The sequence below is a fragment of the Trichinella spiralis genome, assembly GCF_000181795.1.
Source record: "Trichinella spiralis strain ISS 195 chromosome Unknown Scfld2, whole genome shotgun sequence".
Taxonomy (NCBI): Eukaryota; Metazoa; Nematoda; class Enoplea; order Trichinellida; family Trichinellidae; genus Trichinella; species Trichinella spiralis.
Window position 1 is genome coordinate 7,550,343 of NW_003526941.1, and position 22,137 is coordinate 7,572,479.

Here is a 22,137-nt window from a genome sequence, read left to right on the forward strand (position 1 = left end):
GAAACCATCAGTTTGATAATGAAATGATTTTTAATATTTGTTATGCATGAAAATGTGAGGGGATTTTTTTTCGTGCTTTTATACAGCTTTTTCCAATGTGTGAATATGTGGTGTTATGGTGTGCTGTTAATTTGCAATTGAGAGTAGTAACAGAATGGATAACTAGAATACGCTTAGGGGAAAAGAAAACCAGTGAGATTTTGAAATAACCCATTTCCAATCGCCAAACAAATCAAACAATTTGCCAGCCGATGTTAGCCGCGTAAACGCTACTCCAACGAATGCGGTAAGGTACACATCGGGTATGCATTCGGCGTAGTAGTGTCATTTCTTTGTAAGCATCTTTGGGTAGATGATTGACGGCCCAACCGTGCAGACCTTTTCCTAGCACTGAATAGCAGAAAATTGTTTCCACTTGGTTTGCCGTTTGGCGAGTCAAATAGCTGGTGCAAGCGTACAGTAATGCCGTTGCCGCTTGTTCATTTTCCGCATACATGCAGAGAATTTTTTCGGGCATGAACATCAGATAGCCTTGCAAATTATGCGCGGAGCTTTTGTTGTGATGACAGACCAAAAATTGCACATCCAACGCATCGTGCAAGTATTTCACGTATTCCATGCGAACAGCACTGCTCACTTTGTAATCGTATTGTTGCAACGCGTTCAGCATTTCCGGATCGTGAAAATCCAACGACAGAATTGTGTGATCACTGTCTACCGACTGTTGGATGTTTTTCTTCAAAGCGACATGCATGGCTTTGATGTTCGTGTTAAGCTGTACGAATTGGCAGCTTTCACTGACGACGAAACCAAGTCGATCCCGGAACAGTTGCATTTGTTCACTATTTTTCGGTATGTCTACGGTAACGTTGCAGGCTTGGTCGAAGTTCACGATGCCGAACATCTTTTCGGTCAGCATGTTGAACATGAACTGGTGAATAAGAGCATCGGGCTTCGACTGGTGCAATTTGGAAAAATTTCCATCGAATCCAACGGGCGGCTTGTGGTTCGTTTTGGCCACGGTCAACCAACCGCCATGCGTCTCAGCCATGACCACACGCACGTGACGATCTTGCAAATCCGGCTCTGATTGGCAAAAGCACAGGTAGCCAGTCTCATCGCTGAGACGAACCATGGCTGCTGCACCGCACGGTTTGCCGTCTTGGGCATCTTCGGCAATGACCGTTCGAACACGATCCGTTTGGAACAATGGATTCGTGACTTCCAGTACAGGCACTGGCACGTCTTCGTCACGACGGACATTGTTGCGCAGGAACCAGTCAATATCTTGCCAATTGAACGCAGCTTTGTGTTGTGGAATATGCGCAATTACTTGCAACGGCATGGTCTTTTTGTCTGCCTTTATCCCTGCAATGGTAGATATAAAATGTGCTATTTATTGTCGATACAGACAGAAGATCTCAGTGCAGAAAACAGATTTTTTTTACTTTATTATTGGAAATTATCATCATTTATTTTTGTGGTTTTTTTGGTTTGTGGGTTTTCGAATATAATTTTCCATACTTACATTGTGTTTCGAGATATGATTGTGGTTGATCGTTTGTGTACAAGTAGATTGGTGTTTTGATCAGTTCGCCCAAGCATGGCGACAAGTCCTGAACAAAACTCGCAACTGACATGGTCATCTTGGAAGCGACGGATTTGATGACTTTGTTGAATTTACAATAGCAACAACACGAGATGCAGAAGCAGATCTTCGAACAGTGAGAAAAATGAACCAGGCGAGGGGGAAGAAACCTGAGGACTGAGTAACGGTTCAAATTAAGCAGAAAGTGTCTCTGTGTGAGAGGGAGAGAGAGAGAGATAGAGAAATTAAAAGATGTGGTGTCGAATGACAAGAGCAATAGCAGTCGAATGAACCAAGGGAAAAAGAACGAGAGCGAGAGAGAGAGAGAGAGAGTTGAAGAAAACAAGCGGTCAAATGATGCCAAATGAAGTAGAAGAGCTGCTTTGCACAACTAACTGGCGCGTAAAAATTGTGGAAGCGTTGGCGTTGGAGAAATCGGTTAGAAGATCAGACACTTTCTGACGTGTGCTGATTTGGCCCACTCCATAGGCGACCGCCGTGCAGCGCCACTGTTGACAAACAACGCTATACGTACATGGAAAGTTCTCTTAGCAGGCAGATGGGAAATTGGTCAAAATTGGCCAGAAGGCGGGAAACTACCCGCTGCTTAAAAGTGACAGTATTATCTAGATACTTGTCCGATTTTGATCGACCTAATTCACCGAGGCACTAATTTTTCGAACATCTCATCTCATCTTCACCAACCGAAGGGGGTCAATTTATAGCCAACGGCTTTGATGTTTTTGGTTTTTTTGCGTGTGTATTTTGCTTTTTCTTGTCTATTTCTCTTTCATACTGTTTTTTTCCTCTACTACAAACATATATTTATTTGGTCGAAAAAAACTGACAAACTGCTCCTACTTATTCTTCAAAAAAATTCCCTCTTTTTTACACAGTGCTGTTGTATTATTATTATTTATGATTAGGACATATTTTTTAAAAATATTTATGAAATTAGCGCACATATCTGTGCTAAGCTAAGTTGTATTACAACATGTTGTGTACACATGCCCATGCATGCACGTGATAAAGCTCTCATATGTTGACAATTTTGCATAATTTGATCCAAAATTTGCCACGGGTCATTTGTTAGTAAGTACGTGAAAGGTTGTTGTTTTAAATGGCCTAAATTTATATTTTTGGAATCATGACGTAGCACGTGCATTTGCATGCGTGGCACAATTTTTGATAAAGTGAACCAACTACATCAATGGGTTTGAGAAAAAGATTCATTTATTATTATAATTATTATTATGTATCGTTTGGTGGGTTTTGAGAACCATTGAATGGAGATGCAATTGATGCAGATTTGTTGTTATTCTTGAATTAGAATAGAAAGGAAAAGACACAGGCGAATAATAAAATAGGTGTTCGGTGTTCAAATGAATAGATTTCAGTGGTGATCCATCCATTCGACAAGACAAGAAATGAATGTGAGCAAATATGACAAGATAAAAATATCGAAAGTAGGATAGATTTTATTTTTGGAATATGAAAAGTTGGATGACAGGCAGACAATGAGAGAAATGGAGAATCTGTTGGGTGAGAAAGGAAACTATGTTAGAAATGAATGTCAAATTTTTATTCTCTCGATTTTGATGAATAATCTTTTTGCCTTTTTCAACAATTTTATCTATGCATAATTTGAAACTTTTGAGTTTTTTTGAACATTAGAAAGCTAGAAAAAGATCGATCATGGATGTTTCATAGGAAGATGCGTTTTTGATGAGAGGGAGAGGAAAAAAGAAGCGCTAGAACATTTTTAAAATTAGTACAAACGAGATGTGGAGCAATTGACCTAGAGGTTTCGAGGTTTCATTCAGTCATCTGTAGGAAATAAATTTCAAGTTGTTCAAGAATGGATGTTTTTCATCTTCTGCCAAAAATTAGGTTCTCAGCAATAATATAATGCACGATTGTCTGTGTCGCATGTAGGTTGGTTGTTACACACACATGCGAATAATTAGTTGAGGGGTTTTTCACTATTTTTAGCGAATTATGATGATAATTATGCTGATGATTGGAAAGTTGAACAAAGAAAGAGAATGGGGGAAGGGATTTTTTTAAACAAATAAAGTTTCTGGCCATTGAAGGAGAATTGTTTTTCGACCAACAGAGAGAAAGAGGGAGCATAAATATTTTATTGGAATGGCCTGATTTTTGGCATGTTCTTTTTATCCTTGAACAACATTTTGTCGAACTATTTTCTTCAATAGCCATAGGGAAAAGATTCTTGTCTATTTTTATTATGACTGTGGTGATTTTGTTGCAAAATGCGGCTAGAAAAATAAGCATCATGCTTGACACAACTCCATCCGATTCACTGAACATTTATTTCTGTTATGTAAAAGTTACGTTGCAATTTTTTCAATTTTAAACTTTTATGCTATTATTGTTTGTTCGTCTCTGTGGCGCAATGCAGTTGTAATCTAGCTGCCGCGATGCCTGTTGCTTTTGAGCGAAATTTTTATTCAAGGCCGAAAAAGTTATCATCATCAATTATTTATTATCCTTTGAAAATTGATGCCAGTCTTAACTATCTTTATATCACAACCGCTTCAAGAAAATATTTCACCAGAAAAACAACCTTCTAAAATGCTTCTCATAAATAATAATACTGGCAATGATGAATTGCTCGATAAATTTCAAATTTACTTCATTTCTGTTATCAATTAATTCGTTTTTAGTTTCGCTTTTAACATCAACAACTTTTACTGTAATATTTCCATTTGAAAAAAAATATATATATTATTTCATTTGTTGAATGTTAAATTGAACAAAAAAGTACTTACCGATTCAAAAGTTCGTTTCGTTGCAGCAGAAGGTGCTCTTTGCTGCTTTTTGTTCGTGTTGTTGCACCGTGAATTATGTATATATTTACTTGGTTAGGAATGTAAGTGATAGCATCTTCTATGCAAATTTATTTTCCAAGAATTAGAGTGATTGATAGCTTAACGCGTGTGTGCATGTAATTGCAATGTGCGTGCAATGTTCGTTGTAGTGCGTGTTTTTTTCCCTTCACCGCTCCAAAGCTTATTTCATTGTTGTTAATTATATTTTGATTTTTATCGAACAAACTAACATTTTGAGAACGGTTTTTTTGTACCACAATTGGCAGAAGTTTATTGAAATCGTTTTGTGAAAAACTGTTTGTTGCGATTTGATACAATGCATTATAAATTGCGCTGAAGTAGTAAAATAATGGGAATTTTAATTGAAGTAGATTTTCAAAATACCAACTTTTTATTTTCTGCTGAAAACACGAAAGCGACGTAATTAACATAAATTCCACAGCTTGTCGTAAACAGTAAATTGTTTTTTACGCATCAACGCAAAGTTGGTAAGATACAACGAATTGTGATTAAAAATAAGCATGAAAACATTGAAATTTAATCGTCGTTGAAAAAGCATTTTTGTTCTGGAACTCGTGAAATATCAAATGCCAATCCCAATAACAAAATTGATACAGTCGAATGGTGGTGCATCCACACGACGATCATGTCAGAAAATTAATTACCTCCTGAACTATTTTTGATCGTACGAATTTTTAATTAAAAACTCGTGGTTGCTTCATGCTGAACGTCTAAGAAGTTAAAAATTGATTGAAATTCCACTTCTGTTTAAAATTTTAAAATAAACGATAGCAACGGGACCTATTGAAATTGTCAATAAATTCACCGTCGGAGCAAACGCAAGCTGCTCGTTGTTAATTACTGGTAGTGTAATTTATCTTTTTTAATTATTTAACCAAATTTAGAAATTGGAAATTAATGAATATCATTTTTTTTCTATAAGTAATGAATTTCGAAAGTTATTCGTAAAAATTTTGCTTAGTCAAGTAAATTCTTTTAGAAATTTGCTCATACCACAAATGTAGTGTAAAAATTTTTTTCATAAAAATGAAAATATTTATTAAAAAAATAAAACTATGCAAATTATTTTATTAGTTCTCCAATGTAACAAATTGCAACATTTATACGTTTTATTACTGTAATTACATATATTGTAACCTGCATTTTATCATGAAGTTACTGTAGTAAATCAACGTGATTCTTCGATAGTAATTTTTCCACAGTTTCAGGTATTTTTTTGAGGTTATTGATGTTTTTTTAATTTTTATCTCAGACGAAATGAATTTTCCTCAACTAAATGATCACATTCGATCACGTGCTTTCTGTGCATGTGATGAAGATGTTTTTTGTTCTGTTGGGCGCGTTTTCTGACTTCGCATGGTAATCTTTTTATCTCTCTTGATCATTTTTGATTCAGTTTTGAAAACCCAACTCTCGAGGGTGTAAGTCTTTTTTTTTCACAGGAAATATTGATTTCTTTTTGAATATTTTTGCCACGACAACCGTGTTGCTTTTTCAACGAAGCGCATTGCTTGCTGTGATTTTTATTAATTTGCCACTGCGAATTCGTCGATTGCTCGGCGTGGCAGTTTTGTTTGTTTCTTGCTTTCTGGACCGCTTGATCATTTGAACGTTGCACAATTTTTGTTTGCAGTGAAAAATGTTTGATTTCAGCAAGTAGAAATTTGTCTGCTCGCGACGCTTGGTGTGCTGTTTCTGTTGGCCAGATGGTGAACAATTTGCACGCGGCCGATTCGCATCCAAGAGCGGACAGCGATCACGTCGGAAATGACGTTTGCTATTCAAAAGAGATTAGCCAAGCGCAGCAGAAGAAAAAGATGCACACTTTTGTCGTTCGACACTTGGACGACAGCACTTTGCGCATCGAATTGAGCAAAGATTGCAAAGGACAAGAGCTGTTCGACGCGGTGGTGAAGAAGCTCGACTTGCTCGAGAAAGATTATTTCGATCTGTTCTACATTGCTAAAGATACGACCAAGCATTGGCTGGCTCGTGATGAGAAAGTGCGGAAGCAGGCGAAGGATCAGATTCTGCAGTTTGGCGTGAAATTCTATCCGCCGGAGCCGAGCGCGTTGCAAGAGGATTTGACTCGATATTGTCTGTGCTTGCAAGTGCACCGGGATGTTGTCGACGGTCGACTGCCGTGCTCGTTTTACACATACGCGACGTTGGGTTCCTACTTTTTGCAAGCTCAGCTCGGCGATTACGACTCGCAAACGCAGGCCAACATGAATTACATGGACGAGTTGCAGTTCCCATCCGACGTGCCAGAATTGTTGTCCATGATTGTCGATTTTCACAAAACTCGCAAAGGCCAGACTCCTGCCGAGGCCGAGGCTCATTATTTGGAAAATGCCAAAAAGCTTGCTTTTTACGGTGTTGGTTTGTACAAGGCGGTTTCCGACTCCACCAATGAACCAGTGTTGATTGGCATCAGTTCTGCCGGCATTGCCGTATACGACGAATTTTTGCGTTTGCAACGTTTCGTCTGGCAAAAAATCATCAAAGTATCTTATTTGAGAAATCACTTTCACGTTCAAGTGCGATCATCCGACAATGACAACCGAAAAATAACGTGGAAATTTTCTGCCAACAGTGCCCGAGAGGCGAAAGCTATTTGGAAAGCTTGTGTCGAGTATCATATATTTTTCCGTCTGATGGCTCCGGACGTGCCGGCCAAGCACAAAGGTTTCAGTTTGGGCTCTGGTCGATTTCATTACAAAGGTCGTACACAGTATCAGACAAGGCTGGCGTGTAGCATGCTGAATCGACCGCCACCAAAATTTCAGCGTTCGTTCAGGGGCGTTCAGGCGCCGCAGTCTGTTCTGCACGAGAATTTCATACCTTCACCTCCAATATCTTTCGTTGATCAGTCAACTGCTAGTCATGTGACCAACGATCAAGACGTTTCAAAGACGGGTAAATTTATTTCCAAATCTCATCTCTTTATTTTTTGCATGTTATTTTTTCTATATATGTATATATTTGCTTTTAATTGTTAAGGCCGGGATCTGCAACAGCATCGTCAAGCTGCTGGACAGAACGGGGTCCGTAGTCAATCTTCCAGAAGTGTCGGTGAGGGAAAATCGTTCAGTGCATCTTCTACTGACGACAGCGAAAATCACAACGTGCTGCAGACATTCACGATCTCAGGTGCACCAGTCGGATCTTTGCACTACGAGGCCACTAATCTGTTTGAAACTTCAAACATTTTGGAAAACAGTAACACGAGTGATACAACCGTTGAAAATGGAACTTGCACTGGAAACAAGACGTTGTTGAACCAAGATCGTTGTGGAGGTGGTACTTTCAGTGCGAAACATCAGTCATTCATGGTTCCGGTGAAGGAAAAGGACGGCACAGTGCCGTCAGTGGTGGAAAGCAGAGGTGCATTGTCAACATGCGCAACAATTGCATTGGACAAAGAGGATCCAGAAAACGACCTGGCTTTGTTGGAAGCTATAACCAGAGTCACTGGACTCAATCAGAGCATGCTAACTGAAACAGTGAACATCAGATCAGACAAGGATCTTCGTACAGAAACTGAATTGTAAGTAATCAGTGCGGGCTAGTTGAATTGCATTACTCCGATTTTCGTAGTGTTTTTTAGTTTATTATATATTTTATACATGTGTGCGCATATACTATTATTATTATTATTATTATTATATAGTTATCGAATACTAAGCTAAGCATGCTTATTTAATAATTTCAATTAATTAATTTGTTATCAGTTGTCTAATATGTCCAGAAAATGGTCTGCGTTATTTAATTAAAGCAATATCACCTATCGTTTGCTGTATGTTCAAATAATCGTTGGTTGCTTTGCTTTTTTGCTTGTCGCAAAATTGTACTTGAAAGCTGTAATGTAATGGGCTTCTTTCTTTTATTAAACAAAGAAGAAAAAATATTCAATTTTTTCATGAATTTATAAACTTTTCATTTAAAATTTATTCGAAAAGCTCGAAGCATGACATTTATAAGCTTTTCATAAGACGAAAATCAATTACTGTCATCAGATAAAATTCATTTTTGATTGAAGCAGATTTTTATTGCGCTGCAGAGAGCACAAGTTCTACCTAGGGGAAAGTTTTATATTAATTTATTGAGAATTACTGCGTAACTGGTACGAACAAGACAAATGACAATTGGATAAAAGTATTATCATACTGTCGCAATCAAATGAAAACAACGGATTAACCAAAATAATACATGAAGATCATTATTATTCTACCATAGGAAGAGTTTCTACGTAGTGTTTGATGAAAATATGCAAATATTGAAGAGAACTATATGCAAATTATTTTTTTGTTATTAAAATCAACTGGAAAAGAAGGAAAAAGTTTTTGAGTTGTTGTTGTTGTTTATGGCAATGTAGCAAGCAGTTTGGGTATTTTTATTGCTTTTCTTCAGACAGCTGTCAAAGTTATGTTGAACTTTGCCACGACTATCATTCTGATTCAAATACCGCCGCATGAATACTTTCATTCGTGTTTTGTTTTCGTTTGGAAATTGCAAATGCAAATGACATTTCGAATATGAATTTTATTTAGGTTATTTCCACAACCAGTTTTTAGCGACATAATGAAAAGCTAAACGGATTTCATAAGACATAAAAGTATGATTCAATAACATTTCGAACAAGACTGATTGCACCAAAATTTACAGCATTAATGATCATAAAACAGCAATGAACTAATTGGATTCTAATTCTGAAATTTCTATTATGAAAACAATTTAAGAATCTGATCCTAAAGTATGCCGATCGAACAAGTATTCGCCAATTCCTGCACCAACGCGATTTAAGTTAGTGACATAATCTGATAATCGTTTAATTGATTCAATTTGCTCTTCCAAAAATTCGTGTTCCAAAAAGTCGGTCAGCTAAATAGTAAAAAAATTTTTTTTTAACATTTCATTAGCTTCATACATTTCAATGTACATTAGCATCTTGGTGACTGCTGGCGATGGCATGCAAATCAAGTAAACTTTGATTCACGCTTTTCTCCAATGCCAAAGCAGTTTCCATTGCTTCCAGTCCGCTTCCCCATTCATCATGAGCGGGTTTCTGCAATAAAATCACTGGAAAAATGCACGATGAGTAATATTCATCAAAAGAAATGTAAGCCCTACAGCATGTTTATCACTGTATTTTCTATAGTAAATTACTTTCAACAGTTTCCATTGGGCATAGGATTTACTTATCAAAACAGAAACACAATTCTGCAATTGTATAAGTACTAACAAGAAACTCACATCAATGTTTTGAAAAATAACTCTTCCACCACGCAGTGTCTGATATTTGATGAATTTCAAAGCATGTGTTCGCTCTTCTTCGCTGCATTTGTAAAAAAATCTCGAAAAGCCAGGCAAAGCTACGTCATCACGATCGAAATATGCTCCCTAATAAAACGAAACTATACAAATGCAACAGAGCAAAGGTTCAAAAATCAGTTGAGTAAACGAAACTTGCCATCGACAAATAGACGTAGCTGGCATACAGTTCGACGTTAATTTGCTTATTCAAAGCTGCTTCTGATTCAGGGTGAAAATTTTGTGAAATTGACGACATTTCTTTAAAAAAAATAAAATCAATTCGAAGAAAAATAAACAATTTATAAGAATTTGTAAAAGTGTAGAAAATATATTATTATTATCATTATTATCATCATCAATGCTGTGCTAATGGACAGGAAAATTATAGATTGATTATAAAAATGAGCAGTAAATAACAAGCATTTACGTATGTTTATTAGGAAGCAACAAAAAGCAGTTTTAATTTCTCAACGAAAACGAAAACAAAATGCATTTACGGCATTACAGTATTACAGTATGAACTGATGTACCTGATAATTTTTTTTTATAAACATTCCAGTGATAAATGAAACCAAGTAAAATTGCAAATAGTTTCATGTGTGCATACTTATTTTTTTGCAACGTGGATGCAAATCAAGCAGAACAAGTTTTTTACATAAAAAAAGAGGCAAAATGTATTACAAACAAAATAGAATCAACTTTTTCTCAACTTAAACAGCAAAATTGATTGCTGCAATATTTACTACTATGTAATCTTTAAGTTGTTAAATTTAAAATGTTTTATTATTGTGTTCGAAGTTTTGCTGAGAGATTGTTTATTTTGTTTGTTTATTAACTTGTGTAATGTCTAGATTTTGCGTTTGTGAATAAACATTTGCATGATCAGTGATTTTGAAAATTAACTTTTATAAATAAGGAAGATGCAAACAATAGTACATAATAAATCGGTTTATTGTTGATGATAACAAATTTCTTACCTATTGAAAACTGAGTGCCAAATTTGCGAGTTTCAGTGCTTTTCTAGCTGTAAAATTTTTAGTACTAGCGAAGTTTGATTTTTTCCACTTTTTATTTAACAGTTTAAATACTGCTGTGTAACAACACTAAATACATCTATAATAAATTATCAGTATCAATAACAGCTTGTTTTATTCATAATACGTATCAGAATAAACAAAAACTGTTGTATGATTGAATTTTGCACTAGTTTTACAATTTTTGAAAGTGATATCTGCTCGTAAAGTGATCATGAGCTGAAAACATTTGCACGTGCTCATTGTTACATATGTAAAATGAAACAAAGTAGCTGTTGACAGCAGTTTCTATTTTTATTTTGTTCAGTGAATTATTTGATTAAGAATTTTAAAGCTTTAAAAACATATTCATTGTATTTAATATGTATATATTGCACGTCGGCTTTCTGATAATACTGATTTTATGTAAATTTAAAAGCTGAGCGTCATTTTATGAAAGAAATTTAATGATGAAGCAAATGTTACAATTTTCGAAGAAGAAATCTGAAAATATGCTTCCATTGTGTAAAAGTAAAAAATCGATTAAAACAATTTTTAAATGAATGAAAATCAATCAAAGTAATATTTGAATGAAGTCAAAACGAATTTAAAACAACATTGGTTTCAAGATATTATAGAAATGCCAATATGAAATTCAAAGCAGAATAACATTTTGATGACAGTACGATTACTGTAAAATTGAAATTGAAACCTAGATTTTAAGTAGACTATTCATAAATACTGTAACATAAGTTATCAACTATCGTGGTGACTGTAGAACTGTGCGGAAGGTGATGTCTTTCTTTCAAATTTTTCTTGACTTTAACTTTATATTTTTTAGATAATCAATGACTGAATTGTCATTATTATTATTATTATTATTACTGTTGTTGTTGTCGGTTATGAAGATTATAAATTTATCCAAAGAACACTCGTTGGTTCTTTGGCGAATTGGCGGGCTCGTTGGCGCGCTACGCACTTATCAACCCAAATGTAGGTCACCAGACAGACAACGCCCACGCAAAGTGAAATGAAAATCATTTTGAACTTGTTTGAAATGTCCACTCGTGAGTACGTTTTTAATAGAAGAAATCATCGCAGTGGAAAGTGCGGTCGTCGTTACTTCTACAACAAATTGCGGTATTTTTTTGAAAATTTTAAATGGTAAGTCAGCCAATTTTTTTAAATATTTGTATTCAATTTGTGATGTTAGAGATTTCAAATAAGTTTTTACTACGATTTATCAGCAGAATGTTTTTATTTTGAAGATTTTATTCATTTTAAATTTTTATCCGTGAGGTGTATGCTTTCTTCAACGCATTCAAAAAATTGGGACATTTTTCATGTTTTCAACAGACAACAGTGTAGTAATAATTTTATTTTTTTATTCTGTGAAAATGTTTGAAAATTTAATATTCATCATTCATCCACTGTTCTCACAAACTTCGGAAGTTTGGTGAAAATGTATGACCGACGTGTGTAATATTTTTGTGCTTTGTATTTTTAAATTCCGATTCATTGGGAAGATAATCAAAAATTGAAAAGTGCTATCTTCTTGGGCAATAAGAGCTGGCATTGAAGTTTAGAATTTTTGATTCACAAAGATAAATTATTTGAAATGCTTTTTTCTCTTACCAAGTGTCTATTTTGAAAATTAGAAAAAAACTGCATACTTTTTTGCTGTAATAGATTAAAAATAACTGCGATTGGAGAATGCATTGCTCATATATTGGCAATTAAAGGCTTGTGGTAAATATTTCAAAGAAAACATGCTTCAGGAAGCATTAAATCAGTATTAGCGGTAGTGTCAAATGCAAAGCAACATTCTTTCGAGCATTTTTGAAATGCACGAAAATGCCATATCAATAGATGCGATCATTGAAATGCAAGCATAGTGTTTAAGTATAAAGGTTTATTTTATAAAAGAGAAGCATTTTCGCCTTCCTCCAGAACGGAAACGTTAATTGTTGAAATTTGATCACCTCCAAAAAAATAATACTTTGAGAAGTTGAAATAAAAGCTGTGCAACTGCTGCTGCTAGTTGACTATTAATTTAGAGTCTTTTGCAGTGTTTTTTTTAATATTTGAAGTAAAATTTTATTTTCTTCTGGCTAGGTAAATGTTTGCCCAACGCTAAGCAACGTCTGCAGTTGAGCCCGTTTGAATTTCTTTATCACTTTTAAGATTAAAACCTTTTTATACTTTTGCATTACAAATAAAATCTGGTGCTAACGCGATGCGTGTGAAATAGATATATAATGAATTTTATTCAAATTAGAATGCATAACATGTAAGCATGTTAGGATTAAATTATTTTCTTTTACAACCATCACATCACTGTAACATGTGCGTAAGAATAACTTTATTGTATTTAAATTTCACGGTACTGTAGAACACAATGAACTGAATGGGAAATGCAAGCGTATGCATAATAATAATATTTCTATCATTATAAATCTTTTGCATAATTTTGAAAACCTTTATAAAGTACCGTTTTCATCAAATGCTGTAGTGCATCTTAGAGTTTATCACTCGTGCCATATGTAATGCAGCAGAGTAGTCATTAGAGCATGGTAAATTTAATATATTTTCCAATAAATTAATAATTGTATGATTTAATAATAAAGGATAAGTAATATTAAGTTTCTGATGTAGATTATTCTTCAATGTAACGTCAATAAATTTTTCAAATGGCTTCCAAGCACAATTTGAAATTATATGATTATATACAAATGGAGTAATAGGTTTACATCTAAGATATGTGCTGTGGTATTTGATACATTCACAAAATGCATTTTCATGAATAGTCTTCATCTATATTGATAAATGTGTTTTTTTTCTTGCAATAAGTAATGAGTACATTAACATCAGAGATATCAGATGATGTGTATGAAAATGATTAATGAAATAAGGAAATAAATATTGCCACAAAGCTCCATAATTAATTAATTGATGAACACTATTTAGCATTTTCATTTTACTGCTGTCAAAATTATTAATGGCGCATACTGTGTTTAACGTATCTTGGTTTTTGGCTAAAAATACTAATCCTGAATACATTACAAAGAAAGATGTATATATCTTAATGATCATAATGTTTCTATGGAAAAAAATAGAATTTTATTATCAAAGAAGAAACTGAAAATTCGAAATAAACAACAGTAATAGTTTGTCATTGATTGTTAAAATAGTTTTTCATTGTAAAAGTGAAAATATTAATTAACTACTGATCTGTACCGTTTAAATGGGCAGGCAGCCTTTTCTCCGTATCAGAAACAGTGCTTCAAGTGAAATTAATCACCATTAGTGCATGGTACTATTCAATGAGTTGGATATTGATTTCATTAATGAAATTTGCGTTTTATCATAAATTTTAATATGCTTATAGTTCACGGCAATAAAAATTTTTTTTTTCTTAATCTATTTGTGAAATTATCCAACAGTTTGCATTTTGCCAGTTGAGAAAGTAATATTTTGACGATTTTTACATTGCTGACGATGAAAAATTGTGGTTGGCAAAATAAATAGTAAGTCCATTTGGTGAAAATAAAATCGAAAATGCCGAAATTTTTGTTTCTTAACTTTTTGACGTCTTGTCAGCTTGATTGACGCACGTCAGACTGTGTCTCGATCGCTTGACCCGTTTTGACATTCTGTAAGCATGCTAAAATGACATGATTTATATTATGCGATGCAAATTTTGGCTTGTTCTTCGACATGCTTTCCATTGCTTCACTTTTGGCGTAGTCTTGAATTTTAACTTTACAGCAGCAGTTATTTGTTTGTTTTTGGAGTTTTATTATTGCATTTTATTTTGCATAACTTTTGTTCATTGCAATTGTAAACTTTCAAATGAGATGCTAATTGCTTCAAGTATGGTGTATATTAATGTATGGTTGCTTGCTTGGACAATATTTATTCGAATTTATTACTTTAATGAATTCATCGATTCATAATATGAAAGAAGGTATTTTTTTGTTCTGGTAATTGTGAAGAAATGTGCAGTATAATTTTTTTTCTTTTCAACATTGTCGTATAATTATGTAATTGTTTATTTGAAATAGGCTCGGAGAGGCATAAAAATTGCGTAACTCCTCACGGATAATGTTATTGTAGAAAGCGTTGAAGCATTTCTATTTAAAATGCATGTAGTAAGATCAAGTAGATTCCCTTGGGACTCTCAGAGCTGTCTCTCAAAAAATGTGCAGTGGATAAGAAAAAGTCAAAGATGACTAGCTTTTGAAAGGTTTATTTAATTAAATTGACCTAAAATAAATGGACACAGAGCATTTCATGACTGTTTGACTCTGGCAAATTTTATTGATAATGCAAAAAAAGCCTGATTAGGCTAGATTTTGAATTAATTATAATTTTTAATTGAAAATTTTCCACATTGAAGAAAATAAAGAAATCCGTCAAGCTATATATATATATCTATGCCAAAAGCGTTTTGATCAAGCAAGAAATAATTGAAATTCACTGGAGATGTTTTCGTATAGTTTAATTATGGCTACAATTTTCACAGCGCTTTTATTGAATTGCATTTTGAATGCACAGTTCATATGTGCAGGTCTATGGGGAAGTTAATTTAAACGTTTGCTTTCTTTGGATGCAGCATTTCATTTAGCTGATGCAAAACGCTCAGGTCGAATCCCTTGATAATATATACTTACTATTTCTGCAAGTGAGCAACTCTTCAGCAAACTACCACTGACTCTGTGCACAATGAAGTACTACAAATAGGTTAATTTTTTTTCTGAGGAAAATCAAAAAAAAGTTGAGGAAAAAAAAGATTTATTGATCCCATTTCTAGTGTTCATGTGTAATACAATCGATTTCTCATCAAAAATGCGATAAACATAAATTTAAAAACTACAACAAAAAACCTAACAGTGGGAAAGAACAAAATAAGCTTTGTATAATCATCTGAAGATTGGGAGCAAATAAATTATTTTTTGGCGACATGTAATGACAGAAAAAAACCTAGCAACTAATGTAAATATGAAAAATAATAATCTTAGAGTATTTTCAAATACAGATTATGACAACCACTGATATGGATAATATGTGTGTATATATTTATAAGTGTAAAGTAAAAGATAAAAGGGAAGCTTTTTGCCTAGAAATGAGATTATTTTCACCAGCATCATCTTAGCACAAATGTTGTGTGAATGGAACAGTGAGTGTAAATGAAATTTCCTGTTTTTCTACATTTTCTTTTCCCATGCTGAAATTCGATTATTGTTAGCATAATTATTTTTCATCTACAATCAAGTGAAATATCTTGAAACAAATAAATGTCGGTTTGACAGAATTTTTTGTTTCATTTTTTTGCTTTTAATCATATTTCCATTTTGGAAACTGTTTCAAAATTGTAGAAGCGTCAGTTTAGGGAATGTTAAATAAGTAATCAGCGAACCGATGCTTCTTCAACTATATAGGATCAATTTGTAATAATGTTTTCAATAATGTTGAACAAACATTAATCATGCAAAAATTATTATTATTTTTAACTTCAATTATCATAACAATGATAATCAACGATTTTCTTTGCATATTTTTTTCTGAGGTTCTTTTTTTTCACACAAAGAATATTCCGTTTGTTCTTCAACAGCAAAGTGATGATGCACAACTATTTTGCTTGGAAGTGTCAAAAAATTCAGCGTAAAAATTTTTTAAATATCGAATGGATTGTTTGTTCAATTTTCTAGCAAAACTCCAACAAAACTTTACACTTCTACTGCACACTTTTCTAAATATTCTTTGTTCATCATCGTTTACGTTCCATTAGACGCGAAAAATTGCATTAATCATTTTCCACTTGCGCGGAAGAAATACCCTTTTTATTGCCAGTAGTTGTTTCTTCATCATCAAGCTTTAATACTACTATTACTTTGTTTTCCAATATGAGAAACATACTTTTTACTGGAACAGTTGACTCTGTTGCAGATATGTAATAATTAAATATATAATTTATAATATTATGCATTAAACATTATTATTGATGTTCTCATGCTTGACAGCATTTTTGCCAATTTCAAACATTGTTATTAACATGTAAGCAATATTTAACCAAATGGTATTTTTGAAGCAAGGTTGCAAAAAAGGAACATGTAATGAATGAATAATAAAATATTTCATTTCTATTTTTATTATTATTTTCATCATCTTCAAAAGTTGGAAAAATTTTATTTATAACATTCCAAATTCATGATAGCGGTGGTGGTAAGCGTAATAAAAATATACTTTAGTATTCTTTAGTGTAATACTACATACACTGTGGTGTATATATGGATGTATGTACATGTTAAAATGATTTCGCTTATTGCAGTTCCAATATTGGTAGTGTTCATTAGTGTTAAGAGCATTCTTTTCTTTGCATGCGAGAGGTGGAAAATTAAAATAACTAAATGATTGGTGATAACAAAGTGCATTTCCTCTATGATTACTTAATTATGACTTCAGTTTTATTGTATTCGTCTTCCTCTGCAAATCAAGTATGGTGCTTCACGTTATATATTTAATGAAATGGCTAAATGAACGATCACGATTTCCCTCTGTTGATAACCTTAATAAAATGGAAAGTTGTTTAGATAATGAAGTGATTATACTAATCATGAAAAAGCTGAATGCTAAATAAGGATTGTTGAAAAATCTACATTTCAAGCATTTCATCGCATCTTGAGGAAGTAATTACTTAACAAGCGAAAGTCACGATGTTCTTTAAATTTCCATTTGAAATTTTCATATAAACAAAGCGAGATTCTGTTTTTCATTAAAATGGGGAAGGGCACTTTTAATTGTGACAGCATGGCAGTTTGTCTTTGATTTTATTGATTAGAATTATTAAAAAAAACATTTTTAATTCAAAATAATCCTTGTCTAGAAACATTTATGAAAATGCATGACCTCTTTTCTTTTCTATTTTATGATGAATGTTTCCTTCACTTTTCTTGCATTTACATTTCAAATAATATATAACATTAAAATAAGTGTATGAAAATTTTCAATACATTTATTATGCAATTTCCATTCATACTATATGTATTGTTATTTTTGAATTTTCATGAATTTTTAGTAGATCTGTTTTTCAAATAATTATCATATCTTTTTCACAAAATGAAATATCGGTGTTCACAAGCATGAAAGCAGTGTGAAACGGTAATAAATTTAATTAAGAACGCGGAACATTTTCAGTCGAGATAACAGCAGAATTTACTTGCAAATGATTTCATCTTATCTGTGTTTAGCTGCAAAGCTGAAACAAACGTTCATTTAAAATGCATGTACTAAGATAAATGGTGATTTCTTTTATCATGTGAACAGTAGTATTTATTTATATAATGTAAAGATTTGTTTCACGAAAAGCATCTTGTAGTGTGCATTGTTTGTTTAATAGCTTTTTCATGGCAAGCAGTTGCATTGGAGATTATTTTCATTATTTTAAAGAAATTTATCAGGTGCGTATGCTTTTACTTCGAGCTAAAATTTCCAATTTTCATCATAATTTCACGCCTAATTTGCTGCCATCGCTGGACGACAAATAAACCTGAGGAAACAAATGCAGCATATCTAACTCAACACCCGAAATAGACTGAATCTTTTAGAACATTGTTTTTATAACAAGATTATGAAACTGGAAAGCTTTTGCAGTGGTTCAGTTAAGCATTTTCAAACATGGTTTGGTTTGGTTCAAAAAAATTTAGTTGAGGATGTGTTGCAATTACAGGGGGTTGATAGATGATGTATTTCAAATGCTTTTACGGTGGCAGTTTTGTAAGTGAAAATTTGAAATTCACCATGGTGACTGAGGTCTACTATTCTGGGGCCAAAGCGAATTGATCCAATATTATTAATATTATTATTATTATGGCTATTACCTGAGAGCTCAGAAGGCGACGATGAAGGCGCCCCACAGTGGCTGATTTTCCAAAATTGATTCAATTTGATCGACCAATTTCGAATACTACGGATAACAAGGTCTGGTTAGTACAGAGGTATTATAAATGCAACATCTGGTTTGACCAGTGGTCAGCAACGTTAATTTATTGATAAGCAAGTGGTTATTAGTGTGCAATCGTTTGCACACCAATTGACAGCGCATCCAAGCTTGAAGCTTAGCTTTTACTCAACGACGATATAGCAACTTTACAAAATGATGAATCTTGTTTTACGATGGACTCATTTCCATTTCCATATTGGCGGCGCCACCTTCGGTTGCAGGTGCTGCCCAGCAACGACCACCGACCAGCTGGTCGTCAATTATTGGTCCTTGCAGCCTCCGCCTGCTCTCCTCGTTTCGTCTGCCTCTCCTTAGCGTCTCTCTTTCTAGCAATGCAAGAGAGTACTGCTCTAGTTTAATGCCTAATAATATATATATATATATATATTGAAAGCTTGCGTGTTTTATTCTTCAGAATTGTCATCTTTAAAATTCTCTCTTACAGGCAACTTAAACTCTTTCTTTCATTCCGGTCATCTTGTTTAGGTTTGACTGATGGTGTCCAATTTGCGTTGCTTCGAAAGCCAATCTCAATCTATATCAGTGATGCATTGAAACACAACTGTTTGGAAAAACAGAGCAAGTCACCTATCAGGCGGCGATAACAAGGCCATAAAGAATAGCTGTTGTTCAAACTGGATCCTCACAGTCCAACCGTATCCAGAGCAATGGATAGCTTTCGCCGGTTCAGTTCCGTTGGTAGCCGTTTTGAACGTCAGCGTAAGCTGCGTTCTCAGTCGTTGGCTAGCTTCAAGCTTTCGTATTACATGCCCGAAGATCGTAAGTGTTCGAACTTTTATTATATACTTCATTGCACAGAACGCGTAGTCCATCTGGCCAATAATTAATAAGCCGATTTAATCAAAATGCCGCTCTTTTCACATCCTGTTCAGTTAATAGCATTCAAGCATTCAATACTAAACGTCGCTGAATCAATACAAGCAATCCGTTCAATGAAATGGACCACATCGTTGAGCCCTCTAATTTAATATGCAACTCTTCTTTAACCTTGTTCAAATATATGGCAGTACTTTGCATGCGCTTGTAAATTTCAATAGCATTTGCATTAACGTTATTGTAATGTGCATTTTGACCAACAGAATTCAAATATTCTAAAACTAGCAAATGACACTCATGACATTCTTGAATAGCTGGCATTATTGCAGAAATAGATACATAGATAGACGGATGCCAATCAAAATTGTTTATCATTCAATTTGCCTAATTTTCATTTTCTTCTACAGCATTATTATTATTTGTAAGATTAAAATAGCAATGCAAAACAAAACAGGAACACTCATCTGACTAGGCAGAAAGCTAGCTGCACAGATGTTTTATTTTTGTTATATGCAAGTTATTTGAACGTATTACTTGTGAAAATTAATAAAGTGAGAATAATTTCTGTAAATTAAAAATTCATAAATGAACGTCGTCTATTCAGTGGTCAGAAAATGTAGTCGCTTTAGTGTTTGACCAATTGAACATGATTAATGAGCAAAGGATAAAGCCAATCAGACCCAAATCACCGAGGTGCTAGATTTATTACAACTTTTTCTGGTCAGGAGGCAGTTATTGATTAAAGGCGCTTTTAAAAATTTCTTCATTCAATCGGGTAAAATGCTACCAACTGTCCTCTGATTCCATGATAGGCTACTCGAAACGGGCATCCTGATCGTCAGAAATCGATTCCAACCCGATTCCCAAAACCGTTGCGAGCATACTTGTTGGAATTATTTCTTTTGACAACACGAGCGCAATCATAAAAGCAGTTACGTTCAAAATGTTTGTAATTTAATTTATTTTGTACGTTTTTTGCCCAAAGTTTAACAAATTGGCCGATAAGTAAGTCTAGATATTAATAATAGATGAAAGAGCCCTGCAGGTTTTAGAAGTTTTTAATCAGTGGTTGCGTTAAAGCTGAGGAGTGTTCTTGAGCAGATTTTGTTAAGCTGCTTGATTTATTTGAGCATTATTATTAGAAAATCAGGTTGTAGTAAAGCTGCACTTGTCCTCAGTTGGCCAGAGAGATGTAGAAATGAAAATCATTCGATTTGTTATGCACATTCAAAGGAGAAATTTTAATTCCAGCTTCCGTTAGTGATAACAATTTTACCAGTTGAAATCATGATTATTACTCTGGCTATTTCATCACGAACAAAATTCAGCGGCATTGCTTTCTTCCACAATTACAATGTATCGATTCAAAATTGTTACACTTATGTAATTTAACTTATTTCACATTTTCTGATTTTACACCATTTGTCACAACTTTATGTAATACTTTTTTAATTTAGTATGTTCTACAGTTGCGCATTCATTTTACACTGTAGGACATTTTAATAAATGTATTTCTTTTATTGAAAAACGAACAACAGATATCAAGTTTAATGTTTCGCTTTTAAAGGAATGTCTTCTTGTAAAATCAATTTTGCATATAAAACAGAGCCAAAGGGGGGGAAGGAGAACAAATTGTTCACGTTTTTCAAAATGAACCCGATCCGTTGTTAGACTTAATTGCATTGTTTGTCTTGTATATTTGCTGAAGCTTTATCACAAGTTGGAATTGGTATGTGTTTTTTTGGGGCACTACATTCGATGATGATTTATCGCTTTGGTGTGATAACGAACTTTCTAACAAGAAGTCAAAATTTCTAATTTGCCAGTGAAAATGCCAGCTGTTAACATAATTATTGAATGCTGATTGCCTTAAGTGAACAACGAAAATTGCGCAAAGGGAAAGTCAAGTACAGCAGCACAATCATGCAAAATGTTATCACTTATTCTGTTGTTCGTCAGAAAAAAAAAATTATTAACTTATTTTCTATGATAATTTGATATTGTTTTTGCTGTTTCAGTTGAAAATGGATCGGACGGTTTTGGGTTTTGTGATTGGATGCTGACAGGCTTGGCGTGGTTCATTGTTATCGTCACATTTCCACTGTCGTTCATATTTTGCATCAAGGTAAAAATTTTGCTTTGACTATTTATATAATATGTGACAGGTGATATGCGCGAATGCAAAGCATGTAAATATAGCGGTCGGCTTCCATTTTCACTGCTCGTCCGCAAAGCCAGGTGTAACAGCTAGGTATTGAAATGCAATGAAATGAGCAATCATAAATACTAAGCTTACATCGTCGTGTAGAGAGAACAGAATGAATGATTCACGAACGTTTGCGAACTCTTGTCATAGACGCGGCTGCTTTGCGACAGCTAAGCGAAATGCAATTGCACCACCAATTGTTCTATTAAATAAAGAGCGAGGGAGTGTGAGATCAAGCTTTTTGATGATCATTTGATGAAAGTTGTCTACAGATTATGAAATTTTCTCATGCAAATTCTTTC

The 22,137-nt window shown here is 33.8% G+C and overlaps 3 protein-coding genes across 3 annotated transcripts; 2 read left to right on the forward strand and 1 right to left on the reverse strand.

Annotated features, from left to right (window-relative positions):
- Positions 1-232: 232 nt before the first annotated feature.
- Tsp_06721 (hypothetical protein) lies at positions 233-1,646 on the reverse strand. Its single transcript, XM_003380515.1, has 2 exons — positions 1,529-1,646; positions 233-1,368 (listed from the first exon to the last, which is right to left on the reverse strand). The coding sequence occupies exons 1-2, from the start codon at positions 1,644-1,646 to the stop codon at positions 233-235; spliced, it is 1,254 nt and encodes a 417-aa protein (XP_003380563.1).
- A 4,521-nt stretch (positions 1,647-6,167) lies between these two features.
- Tsp_06722 (putative FERM central domain protein) lies at positions 6,168-9,448 on the forward strand. Its single transcript, XM_003380516.1, has 6 exons — positions 6,168-7,380; positions 7,465-8,011; positions 8,196-8,253; positions 8,875-8,964; positions 9,204-9,267; positions 9,384-9,448. The coding sequence occupies exons 1-6, from the start codon at positions 6,168-6,170 to the stop codon at positions 9,446-9,448; spliced, it is 2,037 nt and encodes a 678-aa protein (XP_003380564.1).
- A 10,012-nt stretch (positions 9,449-19,460) lies between these two features.
- Tsp_06723 (stomatin-2) lies at positions 19,461-21,887 on the forward strand. The gene is made up of 3 exons (XM_003380517.1): positions 19,461-19,572; positions 21,648-21,754; positions 21,795-21,887. Exons 1-3 carry the CDS (start codon positions 19,461-19,463, stop codon positions 21,885-21,887), a joined length of 312 nt encoding a protein of 103 aa, XP_003380565.1.
- The last annotated feature ends 250 nt before the right edge of the window (positions 21,888-22,137 follow it).

What these genes read in the sequence shown, in the direction of transcription:
- Tsp_06721 (XM_003380515.1), bottom strand. Translation starts at nt 1,646, where the DNA reads ATGACCATGTCAGTTGCGAGTTTTGTTCAGGACTTGTCGCCATGCTTG. An exon ending in ATCATATCTCGAAACACAAT is followed by an intron (nt 1,369 to 1,528) that starts GTAAGTATGGAA and finishes CTACCATTGCAG; the next exon opens with GGATAAAGGCAGACAAAAAG.
- Tsp_06722 (XM_003380516.1), top strand. Translation starts at nt 6,168, where the DNA reads ATGGTGAACAATTTGCACGCGGCCGATTCGCATCCAAGAGCGGACAGC. An exon ending in TCAAGACGTTTCAAAGACGG is followed by an intron (nt 7,381 to 7,464) that starts GTAAATTTATTT and finishes TTAATTGTTAAG; the next exon opens with GCCGGGATCTGCAACAGCAT. An exon ending in TTCATTCGTGTTTTGTTTTC is followed by an intron (nt 8,965 to 9,203) that starts GTTTGGAAATTG and finishes AAACAATTTAAG; the next exon opens with AATCTGATCCTAAAGTATGC.
- Tsp_06723 (XM_003380517.1), top strand. Translation starts at nt 19,461, where the DNA reads ATGGATAGCTTTCGCCGGTTCAGTTCCGTTGGTAGCCGTTTTGAACGT. An exon ending in GTATTACATGCCCGAAGATC is followed by an intron (nt 19,573 to 21,647) that starts GTAAGTGTTCGA and finishes TTGCTGTTTCAG; the next exon opens with TTGAAAATGGATCGGACGGT. An exon ending in CGTTCATATTTTGCATCAAG is followed by an intron (nt 21,755 to 21,794) that starts GTAAAAATTTTG and finishes AATATGTGACAG; the next exon opens with GTGATATGCGCGAATGCAAA.